This window comes from Morus notabilis, unplaced genomic scaffold (genome assembly GCF_000414095.1).
Source record: "Morus notabilis unplaced genomic scaffold, ASM41409v2 Scaffold763, whole genome shotgun sequence".
Classification (NCBI taxonomy): Eukaryota; Viridiplantae; Streptophyta; class Magnoliopsida; order Rosales; family Moraceae; genus Morus; species Morus notabilis.
This window is the reverse complement of record NW_010360034.1, coordinates 23,240-37,539: the sequence shown is the minus strand read 5'-3', so window position 1 is coordinate 37,539 and position 14,300 is coordinate 23,240. Positions and strand designations below refer to the sequence as shown.

Genomic DNA, 14,300 nt, shown 5'->3' with positions numbered 1-14,300 from the left:
GGCGTGTTTTCCAGCAAGGGATCAAGTCAAGATTGCGGATCAAGATTTGATTTCGTTATAATCCATTTTTTTAGTTTTAAGTTTCAGTTTAAAATTTGAATTCCATTATAGGTGTGTTTAGAAGGAAGAATTTTGAGTCAAATTCGGATTCCTTCCTAGGATTTGTTTTAGGCGTGTTTTATCTCATTAAGGGTATATTATGACTTTTATAATTAAAAACTCTTCATGAAAGATTCGGCTATTTAAGGCTGGCTTTCAGATAATGCAAAACAGTTTTTGTTGTTTATTCATATTGTGAGATATTCTTCTTAAGTTCTTGAATAAACTTTTCCAAACTTATCAAGGATTCCTTGTGACGTTTAACTTGACTTATCAAACAGAATTTCCTTACTCGTTTGTGGCGTCTTCACCATACCAAGGTTCTTGCTTGGCTAAGCAACGTGTCGCGGTTTCCATCAATCTTGAGAGATCTTGAGTCGTATTCCAGATTTGATATCGGGTTTCGTCATGTTGTTAGCGTGGTTCGTATCAGTTGGTATCAGAGCCTAAGATCGTCAGGTTTTCCTATCCCTTTCTTGTTTATTGCGTTTTCTTTTCTTTGTCAAAAAGTTGGGCATTAAGGTTAGGTTTTCAATTCTGCAAACAAACAAAAAAATCCGATTGTTAACTTCCTACTTGCTTTGAGTTTGAGTCCAACTATTATTACTTGATTTCGAATTCCACTAGGTTTACAAAGCCTAGAAAATGTGAATTAGGGTTCTAGTGTTTCTAAAACCGATAAAAAAAACCGTGACAAATTTGATTTCGTTTGGTTTGATTCTCGCCTCGATTTGCTGCTTGAATCCTTCTTATTGTTGGATTAGTTTTGAAAGAACTAGAAGAAGAATGCAAGTGAAAAAAAAAAAAGTGTGTGAGCATATTAGAGGGTAAAAGCCAAATTAAATTGAGTGAAACACGAGTGGATTTGAGTGAAACACGAGTGGTTTTGAGTGAATTATTGTTCAAGTGTAGGGGTGTAAATCGGCCGGGTAAGGTAGGGTTGAGCCGAAAAATTGAGCCTACCCGACCAGTGCGGGTTAAATCTACAAACCCGCAACCTTTCAGGTGACCTCAGGTAGGGTCGGGTTACTCGGGTTGGTGAAAACCAATTTTAATCTATGACTTCATCAATTTTAATCTAAGAGGCTCTTATATGCAAATAAATGATAAAATACTATTGTAGTAAATGAGCAATAAATAATATATGCAAATACTATTGTAGTAAATAATTATGCAAAATAGTCCATATAAAATAAACAGTTTAATCCAGAATAAACAATCTATATAAAGATAAACAGTCCATATAAAAATAGCCGCAAAATAGGATATGAAATAAAAGTTAGTCCACTCCAAATTGTTTAATCCAGAATAATAGCATCTTCATTCCCAGCTTGTCTCTTATGTGTTGCAACAGAATTTGACAAATCTTGAGAAGAAAACATAACAAAAAAAAAAATCATCAGAATCAAGTTTAGAACAACAAAGGAAATCCCACAAAGGCAGCAACCATGAAACCTAGGCAGCAACCAAGGAAATCCCACAAAGGCAGCAACCATGAACAAAAGAAAAACTCGCAATACAGTTGACCAAAATGTTAAGAACAAGATCCAGAATTACCCCCCCCCACGGCTCCCCCACCCCCACAACAAAAAAAAAAAAAGAACACTTACTGACTAATAATAGAAAAACTCTCTGATGCTTCTCATCTCTAAATACGGTATGCTCCATGACTAATAATAGTGGAGTTCTATTAGTTGTGTGAATGTATGCATTCGTGGACAACATGCGGATTCAATAAATATAAAATGTCCATTTTATATAAGATGTGTCTTTTTTTTGTCATGGTGTCTTTTTTTTTTATGTCCATGCGGATTCAATTGGATAGTCATGGTGTCTTTTTTTTTTTTTTTTTTCTAAATCAACATATAATCATGTTCAACTTCAACATAATATATAAAATAGATTAGGCCATCTACACTTGGTAAAAAAAAAAAAAAAAAAAAAGTTAAATTCGCCAGATTGGCGAAATGGGTCGTTGGAGAAAGAAAGGATTTTGAAGGAGAAAAAAGAAAAAAAAGGAGGAGGGGAAAATTGAAAATGGATCTGAAGCAAATCGAAATCGAAATCTTGCGCTCACCTGATCAATTATTAAAAGTTTGTGTATTATCTAAAGGTAAAAAGAAAGAAAGGAGAGAGATACAATGAACGAGATTGGTTGAGTTAAGCCTTAGCCTGAGGCGACCCAAACCCACGGACAGACAGACGAAGAAGAACGAAGACGAAGAGAACAAACATTAATAGAATCGAATAAAGAACACTTACGGTGAAAACAGAAGCAAAATGGAGAGAGGCGAGATGCGGAGCCATGGAGGCGAGATGGAGGCGGAGCCACGGAGGCGAGATGGAGGCTGAGCCACAGACGCGAGGTGCGGTGCAAGGATTTGGGAGGCTAGAGGCGAGGGAGGCTGCGAGGAAGGATTAGCGATTGGTTAGACTTAGGGCTGCTGGGTTGCAAAGCTGATTCCGCACAGTACAAACCCAGGAAACTCGGGCGGGTCGGGGCAACTCAAGTGAGTTGTTGCCTGGCCCGCGGCCCAACCCGCACATTGCGGGTTGGGCCTATTTGAATCCGAGTTTAAAAAAAAAAAAAAAAAAAACTGAATATCGGGTCGGGTCGGCCGGATTTTGCGGGCTCGGGCTCAATTCTTACACCCCTATTCAAGTGAAACACCTTTTAATCATGTCGTAAAATCAAGAGAAAAACACAAGCGAAGAGATTCCACCTACCGTTAATCTGAATCTGCAAATGCAAGCATTAATGGGAGAGATGAGGCGGATGATGAGGGTGGAGTTTGAACACTTACATGAGAGATTGGATAGCGTAGAAGAAGGAACACAATAGGATCAACCACCAATTACTCTGAACGCTCCAAGGAGGAACATGATACACCGAAGGGGAGTTGAGGATATTGGTGAATTTGAAGGGGACAATTTAGAAGAGGAGTTTCATAGAATGTCAGTGGGTAGCCATAAGAGATATGGACGGAATAGAGAAGCTAGGAACCGAGCGGATAACAACTTGGGAAGTATCAAGATGAAAATTCCTACGATTCAAAGAAAAAGTGATCCCGAAGCATATCTCGAGTGGGAAAAGAATATGGAGTTGGTTTTCGACTGTCACAACTACTCCGAAATAAAGAAGGTAAAACTTGCTGCAATCGAATTTACTGATTATGCTATTGTGTGGTGGGACCAAGTATGCACCAGTAGGAGGCAAAACGGAGAACGTCCTATTGAAACTTAGGATGAGATGAAACGGGTGATGAGGCGACGATTTGTACCAAGTCACTACTACCGAGATCTATACCTTAAGCTGCAAGGTCTCCATCAAGGTAACTGGAGCGTTGATGAGTATTTTAAAGAGATGAAGATAGCTATGATTAGGGCCAATGTGGAGGAGGATCAGGAGGCGACAATGGCCAGATTTTTGAATGGTTTAAACCGAGAGATTGCTAACACAATCGAAATACACCATTATGTGGAATTGGAGGTTTTGGTGCATATGGCAATCAAAGTTGAGCGGCAACTCAAGAGAGGTGGTACTAGCCCTGCAAAATTCGAGTGCAACACCTTGGAGGATGAACTATCCAAAGAAAGAAGAAAACTCGTCCACCTTCAAGGCCAAACCTAAGCACAAACCAACCATCAATACCACGGCCTTTCAAGGTAAATCAGCCCCTACTTCTACTCGTTCTAGCGAGATTAAGTGTTTCAAATGTCAGGGAAGAAGACACATAGCTAACCAATGTCCAAATAAGCGAGTTATAGTGATTCAAGAAAATGGAGAAATTGATTCTGAAGATGAAGATGATCTAGATGACATGCCACCATTGAAGGACACCCCCATAAGATATGAAGAGTTCGGGACAGATCATGGTGAGATGCTTGGGCTAGTCGTACGTCGAGCCTTAAACTTGCAAGCTAAAGAAAAGGAAGAAGAAGTATAGCGGGAGAACATCTTTCACACTCGTTGCCACGTGAAAGACAAGTTATGTAGTGTTATTATCGATGACAGTAGTTGCACTAATGTTGCTAGCACTTCAATGGTTGAAAAGTTAAGGCTCACAACATTTAAGCACCATTGTCCTTACAAGCTACAATGGTTGAATAATAGCGGTGAAGTGAAGGTTACAAAGCAGGTTGTCGTACCGTTTCGAATTGGTAAGTATGAGGATGAAGTATTGTGCGACGTGGTACCAATGCAAGCGGGACATCTCCTTTTCGAAAGACCGTGACAATTTGACCAGCGTGTGCAGCATGACGGCTTCACCAACAAGTATTCATTCACGCACAACCAACAGACTATCACTCTAATTCCGTTGACACCAAAACAAGTCTATGAGGACTAAGTGAGGTTGCAAAAACTGAATGAACAAAAGAACATGAGATAACAAAACAATGAGAGTAAAAAGAGGAATGAGGCCATGCATAGTGAGAGTGAGGGAAAAGAGAGATACACGGCCAAAGAAAGAAAAAAAAAAGAGTAATGTTGAATCTAGTAAGGAAGAAAAGAGAGAAAAGTTCAGCCAATGAGATAAAAACAGAGAGAAAACAAAGAAATTTCTATGCAAAAACAAGTCAGGTTAAGCGAGCGTTGATTTCATAATGGCCGATGATTGTACTCATGTACGAGGAGACCTTTCTAAACACTAACCAACTTGACTCTGTGTTGCCTAGTGTTGTTGTTTCTCTCTTGCAGGAATTCGAGGATGTGTTTCCCGATGAGGTACCGCATGGTTTACCACCTATCCGAGGGATTGAACATCAAATCGACTTTGTTCCAGGTGCATCAATTCCAAACCGACCCGCATATAGGAGCAACCCGGAAGAGACGAATGAGCTTCAAGGGCAAGTCGAAGAATTGATGGAGAAAGGGCACGTGAGAGAAAACATGAGTCCTTGCGCAGTTCCAGTGATTCTAGTGCCTAAGAAGGATGAGACATAGAGGATGTGTGTTGATTATCGAGCCATCAACAACATAACGGTAAAGTATCAACACCCTATCCGTCGCTTAGATGAGCTACATGGTTCTTGTGTGTTTTCTAAAATCGATCTTAAGAGTGAGTATCATCAAATACGAATGAATGAAGGAGACGAATGGAAGACAACGTTTAAAACTAAAAATGGGTTGTATGAGTGGTTAGTCATGCCGTTTGGATTAACTAATGCACCTAGTACTTTCATGCACTTAATGAATCATGTCTTGCGTGCTTTCATTGGTAAATTTTTTGTTGTCTATTTTGATTATATTCTAATTTATAGCAAGAGTTTGCATGATCATACCACACATTTACACTCAGTTTTTGAGGTGTTTAGAAATGATAAGTTATATGATAATCTCAAAAAGTGTACTTTCTGCACTAATAAGCTTGTTTTTCTAGGTTTTGTTGTGAGTGCTAAAGGAATTGAGGTTGATGAAGAGAAGATCCAAGCCATCCAAGAGTGGCCGACCCCCTCCAGTGTAGGTAATGTTAGAAGCTTTCGTGGACTTACTAATTTTTACAAGAGGTTCATGAAAGATTTTAACACCATCACTGCACCGCTTATCGAAGTTATGAAGGAGAACGTTGTGTTTAAATGGGGAGAAGAACAAGAGAAGGCGTTCCAGCTTATTAAACACAAGCTTACTCACGCCCATTTACTTGCTTTACCTAACTTTTCTAAAACGTTCGAAATCGAATGTGATGCTTCTGGTGTAGGTATAGGCGTTATTCTTATGCAAGATGGGAGACCACTTGCGTACTTTAGCGAGAAGCTAAGCGGGACTGCACTTAACTACCCCACTTATGACAAAGAGTTGTACGCATTGGTCCGAGCTCTAGAGACATAGCAGCACTACTTGTGGCCAAAGGAGTTTATGATTCGTATGGATCATGAATCTTTGAAGCATTTGAAAAGCCAACACAAGTTGAACAAGAGACATGCTCGATGGGTTGAATTCATTGTGACTTTTTCCTATGTCATTCGGTATAAACAAGGTAAGGAAAATGTGGTTGCAAATGTACTTTCACGCAGGTATGCCTTAATATCTACTCTTGATGCTAAATTCCTTGGTTTTGAACACATTAAGGACCTTTATCATGATGATCACGAATTTAGGGAAGTTTATAGAGCTTGTGAAAAGGTTGCAGAGGGTAAGTTATATAGGCATGAGGGCTTCTTGTTTAGAGAATAAATTGTGTGTGCCTAATTGTTCAATGAGAGACTTGTTAGTTCGGGAATCCCATGGTGGGGGATTAATGGGACACTTTGGAGTCGCCAAAACCCTAGCTATGTTGCAGGAGCACTTCTATTGGCCACACATGAAACGGGATGTTGAGAGAATTTGTGGTAGGTGTGTCACTTGTAGGCAAGCTAAACGAGGGTTCAGCCAAATGGTCTTACACACCTCTACCTATTCCTAGTTCACCTTGGATTGATATTTCAATGGACTTTGTTTTGGGTTTACCTAGGAGTAGGCGTGGTAGTGATTCAATCTTTGTGGTTGTAGATCATTTTTCTAAAATGACTCATTTTATGCTTTGTCATAAGACTGACGATGCTTCTCATGTTGCAGACTTATTCTTTAGAGAGATTGTGAGGTTATATGGTATGCGACCGGGATGCTAAGTTCTTAAGTTACTTTTGGAAGACATTATGGGAAAAATTAGGAACGAAATTTTTGTTTTCTACTACTTGTTATCCTCAAACCGATTGTCAAACAGAAGTAGTTAATAGGACTTTATCCACTTTGTTGAGGGTTGTCATTAGTAAAAACATTAAGACGTGGGAGGATTGTTTACCACATGTTGAGTTTGCTTATAATCGTACCATTCATTCTGCTACTAAGTTCTTACCATTTGAAATTATTTATGGTTTTAATCCTTTAACTCTTTTAGATTTATCACCTTTACATGTTTTTGAGCATGTGGACTTAGATGGTAAAAAGAAGGCATAATTTATGAAGCAACTCCATGAGAAGGCACGGCTCAACATAGAGAGAAGAACCGAACAATACATCAAGCAAGCTAACAAGGGACGTCACAAGCTGATTTTTGAGCCCGGTGATTGGGTATGGTTACACATGAGAAAAGAAAGATTTCTGGCACAACGACGTTCTAAGTTGCTGCCCAAAGGAGATGGTCCTTTTCAAGTGCTAGAACGGATCAATGACCATGCCTACAGACTTGACTTACCTGGTGAGTACAATGTTAGTGCTGCTTTCAATGTTACTGACTTGAGTCCTTTTGATGCATGTGATGATTTGAGGACAAATACTTTTTAAGAGGGGGAATGATGAGTACATCAGGGATGCAAAGAATACTCACAATCCAATTCAAGTCTCAGTTGGTCCGGTGATGAGGAATTAAGCTAAAAGATTCAAAGAAAAGTTGAATAACCTAGTCCGGAGAGTTCTACAACAAGAAGAAAGAGTCTTCACTACTTAAGGTGAAAAAAGGCTAATTTTACTCATCAAAGTTGATCCGGAAGAGAGCCAATCAGTCATACACGTCCATTGAGCCATTGCATGGCCAACTTGCATGTCATTCCAAAATACACATACAAGGGGAAGTCCAAGCAGATGTGGGCGTGTTTTCCAGCAAGGGATCAAGTCAAGATTGCGGATCAAGATTTGATTTCGTTATAATCCTATTTTTAGTTTTAAGTTTCAATTTAAAATTTGAATTCCATTATAGGCGTGTTTAGAATGAAGGATTTTGAGTCAAATTCGGATTCCTTCCTAGGATTTGTTTTAGGCGTGTTTTATCTCATTAAGGGTAGATTATAACTTTTACAATTAAAAACTCTTCATGAAAGATTCAACTATTTAAGGCTAGCTTTCAGATAATGCAAAACAGTTTTTGTTGTTTATTCATATTGTGAGATATTCTTCTTGAGTTCTTGAAGAAAATTTTCCAAACTTATCAAGGATTCCTTGTGGCGTTCAATTTGACTTATCAAACGGAATTTCGATACTCGTTTGTAGCGTCTTCACCATATTAAGGTTCTTGCTTGGCTAAGCAACGGGTCGCGATTTTTATCAATCTTGAGAGGTCTTGAGTCATATTCCAGATTTGGTATCCGGTTTCGTCACGTTGTTGACGTGGTTCATATTACGTGGCATCTTATAATTTACAAATGGACAAATTTTGATAATCTATTTATCAAACCTTTGATTAGTTATAGTTCAAAAGAGTATAAATTTAAAAGGCAATGTTAATTTAGGAGGGGTCCATTTTAAGGGATATTTTTTAAAATTTCTCTTTTTTTTTTTCTTGCTTGCTTTCTTTCTTTCTTTCTTTCTTTCTTTCTTTTTCTTTTTTTCTTCCTCTCCTCGTTCTTAGTAACCTTAAAAGAAGACATCCTAAGAAATGTTTAATTGAGGGGTGCAGAATAAAAAGGATGAAAAGAATTGAAACAGTGTATGATAATTGTTGTAGTGTAAGACGCCGAACTCTAAATAGGACCTTAGATACACCCACACGCCTTAAATGAGAACACTAAATGATCAATGACAGCTCAGCCCTAGACGCCACATCAGTAGGCAACTCTCTTAAGAGCAAACCGCTAGAAAGAAATCAGGCATATGAAGAAAGAGGTCGACTGCTCAAGAAGAAAACAAAGGACAACATGAAGCCGACCGTATCCACAAATGTAGGTGAAGAAACTTCTGAAAGTGTTTACGGAGTCGAGACTACACAAGAGATGAGATTCGCTAGATTTGCTCAGAGATTTACTATTGATAAACCAAATATATGAAATTTAAATAAGAAAACCGTCCTGATTAATTGTAATATCTATCTTTTAAGAAACTATCTCAAAAGATAAAAGGAAATAACTCAAATTCAAATATGAAAAGTTTATGGGCGGTGACTTAAGTTATAAATAAAAGATTATGAGTCAGAAAATCCCTAAGTCTCATTTTAAGCATTAGTTCGTGTATGCTCTTCCAAAGTAGTAAATTTCCTCTCCTCCTCATAGTGGACAAAGCTCTCAAACCGATGGTGAACCACTATAATTCTTGTGTGTTCCTGTTGTTTAATTGCTTTTAATAGTATTTTGGTTCATTTAAATCGCATTAACCGTAAAGAAATTCATTATTATTTTGTTGATAAATTTTTATCAACAATTGGCGACTCCACTAGGGACGAACCCAAAATCTCTAGTTAACGCGAAGAATTCCAGTGAGAGAATTGATATGAAACCATGCCTCCAAGAAGAACAAGAAACAACACTGCAAATCAAGGCAGCCAAATTGAAGATAACACCGTGAATCAAGCCAATTAGGCTAATGGAATTTTTTAAGGAAAAAAAAAAACATATGATAATGAAAACCTTTCATTTTAATATTAAGAATTTCTCTTGTGTTCCCTCTTTTTTGAGAATAACGGTGTTCCATACTTATCAACCGTCAGATCTGTTTTACTTTTTCAATCTGATTTGATTTTTGACTAGATTCAATTTGATGAGTAGTTCTAAAAAAAACACCAGAAAAAGTCCCTTTAGTATTTCACAATGATATTTTTAAGGGTAAAATAGTCCATTTAAATATAAATATTATGGATCTTTTCATTATTAGAAGTAGTTCATGCACCCAGAGGGAGAGATACATCCCTTTAATCTCTCTTCTCTTCTTCCTTCTCTCCTCCCTCCAGCCAAACAAGGTATCACATCTTTCTCTCCAATCTTTAACCCTGCATCTCTTCCTCCAACCACATGTGAAGGGAGAGATGGAAGGATAAAAAAGGGTGGAGGTAGAGTAAATCTCTTGTTTAATGAGAAGGGAGAGAGTAAAATGAGAGGAGATGAAGGAATAAGCACTATTATTAGACCCACAAAATGGCCCTACAAAAGTTAATCCGAAAGGATTCATAAAATACATCAATTCAAGCTTGGAAAGGCAATTTATTATTAAAAAAAATCATCAAGAAATAATAAAAATGGCAATATAGTAAACAAATAACCGCTCATCTATCGTTTCAGCACCCCCTCTCACCATCTCTTACCAAGTAAGATAAAAGATTAATATAACCCTCTCCATCACTTCACATTCGCTATCTTTCAAACTCTCTCCATCCTCCCTTCTTTGATATTTCCAACCAAACGGAGGCCAAAATTTTGGAGGTTATATTGACTTTCTTATCTTCAGATCTGCACATCTTTTTCCCCGTGGGTTTACATTTATCAGACATAAAACAGCAAATATGGCCCAAAATAAAATTCTCAAAACATCCAAAATACTTTTCATCTCATTCATTGGTTAGTCAAACACTCAAACCATAAAATGTCAACAAACAAGTAGCATCACATGCCAAATGAAAAAGAACATATCTATATTAAATTCAACGTACTTCCAATAATATTTACATTGTACTTAACATGGTACCAAAAAACAGGAATGTTACCCTCACAAAATCATCACTTCCTAGTTCGTTGACTTTCCCTCACTTCTCTTTCCACTTAAAAGAAGCCCCAAAATAACAAAAGGTGGGGTGTATTAGTGTATAATATCACTTCCATAATTGAAAATTCAAAGTCAAACTATCAAAAAGAACAGTAGAATTATGCACTTAGAGTATACCTAAGTATAAGAAAGGTTCAAACTGTTAGATCTACGTTAAAATTAATGTGATGTGATCCGCGGTTAAAACGCAGTATGATATTTTTTCACACCCCACCACAGAATTCTCCAAAGAACAATAGAAGCCAAAGACAACTATATGCCTAGTAGGGTTTTCTTCACTTTATATCACCCCAACTACACCTTTAAGAAAAAGAACCCAAAAAAAATAAAAATAAAATGCTCAAGCAAAAACAGATCCACAAGACAAAGACATCAACAAAACGGCAGCTTGTTCTTCCTCACTCAACTTCCTCTTCCTACGACACCTCTGTTTTTTCACAACCGGGCGGGACTTTTGTGACAAAACCTCTTTTCCAAAGTCGTCCAATTTCACTTTCAAGGTTTCATTGAAATCTTTGTCTTTGCCAACACTAGTGTTTGTGTCGTTTGTTAAGGTGGTACTATTACTAGTGTTGGAATGAGTGTGAGTTCTCTCTCTCTTAATCCTCTCACTTGAACTCCCTGTGCTCATACGCATTACAGAAACCATCTTTTTCCTGTACCTGATCCCACAGGCGTTGCATAGAGACTGGGAAAAAAAAAAAACCCAATTTAAATACCATTTGTTTTAACCATGATGAAGAATCATCATAAATTAACTACTTAATTCAGATGTGCAATTCTATAATGTGATAATTCATAATCAAAACCCAAATGTCAATAAAAAAAAATTATGGCCAAAAAGGTTTAAGAGATTCGGCTTGAAAAGCCAAGACTAGAAAGAAATTAGACCGACCCAATAAACAAAATCACAAACCCGAGTAATTAAAAAAAGAAAACAACTAATTACACACGTATGAAATCAAACGGTGGAAATACAGAATACATAAGAAAGAACGACCACTACAAAAGAATTAATTAACGACAAGTAAAGTAAAGAAAATAATTATTATTTTTTTATAAAAAAAGGATTTGGACTGACCTTGGGCCCAGCTGGGCCTCCACGCCACAGGGGAGTCTTCGTGGTCCTGCAATCAACACAGGATCTTTTATTCTCATTTGCTTCAACATCACCAAATGATTCCTGTTTCACCAAAACGATATTCCATATCACCAATCAGAACAAACGTGTATTACTCAACAGAAATGACAAAACCAAAAACTACAAAGTTCATGATCAAAGTTCAAAAACCTTAAAAACCAACCTTTTCTGCAAGATCCATCGTGCCCATTAATCACTAAGAGAGAAAGAGAGAGAGAGAGAGAGAGAGAATGAGCAAGTGGGTATGTGTCTAATAAGACTGAAAAGCCATGATCATTTCTCAATCAAGCTCGAAACCCAAGAAAGACTTGAAACCAGAGAGGCAACGATATGTATTGAGCATAAAACGCTCTATAAGCGACCGACATGCAAATGGGTTCTGAGAATTCAAGAGGCAGAAGAGAGAAAAACAAAGTTAGAGAGAGAAAGAGAGTGAGACCGACAGAAAGTGCCCACTGGATATGCACGAAAACCCTAACGAGGGCTGCAAACTCTACCGAAACAGTGAGCGAGTGAATTAGTGGGATTTTGTTTATTTTTAATTTCAGAGTTTTATCAAATGACGAAAATGCCCTTCCTGAAGATTTTGGGTGTGTGTAATAGTAGGGGTGACGTTGCCCAAGCCAACTTTTAGGGAAGGTTTGGTGGACGCGTGGCAATATGCAAGCGTGCGTGTTTCCCTCACTCGCTGCGATTAAGGGAATCAAATTTACTCGCTCTGTACTCTATTTTGGTTGGGTTTAGGAATTTAAAAGGACACACATTTGGGGAACTTAGGTTCCGTTAACTAAGAGGAGTGGAGAAGATGAGGGATGGCGAACGTGAGATATGGAGAGGATTAAAGTATTTTTTTGAGTTGTTTAGTAAGAGGAAGAGAGAGTTAAAAAGGATAGATGAATAAATATTTATTTCATTATTTTTTTATATTTTTTTAATTTTATATTAAATCTTTTAAGGATAAAATGGTTTTTTTTTTTATTTTAATAGGTAGATTTTATAAATCTTTCTATTAGAGTAAGTGAGTAAAATAGTGGGTCTAAATAGAGAGAGGCTCCCTCACCTCTCCTCTCTCCTTGTGTCCCTTCAACTAAATAAGAGATTAGGATTTTCCCTTTATCTCCCCATCCATCTCTCTCCTATCAAACATATCCAGGAGAGGGATACGATTACTTGTGGTTTTGAATGTAAGAATTTTGCAATTAAACGTTGAAATTATAAACTTGCAAAGTGTTGATGTCAGAAATTACCCTAAATTGAAGTTTAAGGAATTTCACAAAAAATAAAAATAAAAAAAAATCTATTTAGTAGGATATAGTTCTAAATCGTAAGATCAAACAAAAATTATATCAAATTAACAAAAATAATAATAATTTGACATAATGTAATAAATACTTAAGATCTGTTTAGTTGATGTATTTAAACTATTAATTCTGATTCTGTTACAATATTTTTTCTCATAAAAAATTGAATCAAAAAATTCCCAACAATGATTCACTCACAATGTTCTCCCCAATAAATCAGAATCATTAGCTTAAAAACATACACCAGTTGGGCCCTTAAACATTTTATATTTTGTAATAATAGTAAGAAATATTTAGAGGAGAATTTTAAAAATGTCATTAAAATAACACTATTTTATTTCTCTAGGTTATTCTTCATAACCTAAAGATTATTCTTTATAACCTAAATGTTATTTTTCGTAATATGCAAATTATCACTTCATATTATACATATTATTTTTTGTAGTAGCATTAAAATTTTGTACAATAACATAAATAATAGGGTTGAAAAAACACTAAGACCATCTCCAATGTAAATGTTAATGTCAATTGTATATTTATCATAAAAAAATATGATACAGTATGTTGTTCCAGTTATATTGCTATTTGAAATTCTAAATTTATTTTTTTCTCATAATTATTAAGTTTTGAAAGTTATAAAAGTAAACTTTTTTATTTAAAATAATTAGAAAATATAAAAGTTATAATAATTACATGAAAAGTAAACATTTCAACCAATAGCAATTAAATATTAAATTTTTCATATGCTATATTTAATGAGATATTTGTCACAAAATATAACATAGAAAATTTGACACAATAAATAGCATTGTATTGGAAAATATTTTTTTCACTCAAATGTTAAATTTATAATTGGTATATTAATTATAATAATACATTAGAGATACTTTAAATGACTCTTGAATCATAAGGGATGGACCCTATGTCCTTGTGGAGCTCAAACAAGACCCACCCTTATGCGTACGGAGCCATAGTTTCACGAAGCTGTATAACACACTAAAAAACAATAATTAAACTTAAAATTTTGTCTTTCTCTTTATATATATATATATATATATATATATTCTACCCATAGTGCTTGCAATGTATTTAACTATGTTTCCCTAAAAAATAATGGCTTAATGGTGGAAAACAATAACGCATATATGCATATGTGTATTTATCAACTTCTTTATTCAAAAATACTACAAACAAGTAGAGCATAAATTGGGCAACACCGCTGTACAAATGACCTGTATATGTCCGGCAAAAGTATAAACCATACCTTATGGAGTAGTTAGAAATATTTTATCTCTTATTATTCTAATTATTACAC

At 36.2% G+C, this 14,300-nt stretch overlaps 1 protein-coding gene and 1 pseudogene across 1 annotated transcript; one reads left to right on the top strand and one right to left on the bottom strand.

Annotated features, from left to right (window-relative positions):
• Positions 1-2,980: 2,980 nt before the first annotated feature.
• LOC112091152 lies at positions 2,981-7,363 on the top strand (annotated as a pseudogene).
• Positions 7,364-10,516: 3,153 nt separating this feature from the next.
• On the bottom strand, positions 10,517-12,146 carry LOC21389654 (GATA transcription factor 16). The gene is made up of 3 exons (XM_010095708.2): positions 11,848-12,146; positions 11,625-11,726; positions 10,517-11,231 (listed from the first exon to the last, which is right to left on the bottom strand). Exons 1-3 carry the CDS (start codon positions 11,872-11,874, stop codon positions 10,884-10,886), a joined length of 477 nt encoding a protein of 158 aa, XP_010094010.1. The 5' UTR covers positions 11,875-12,146; the 3' UTR covers positions 10,517-10,883.
• Positions 12,147-14,300: the final 2,154 nt, after the last annotated feature.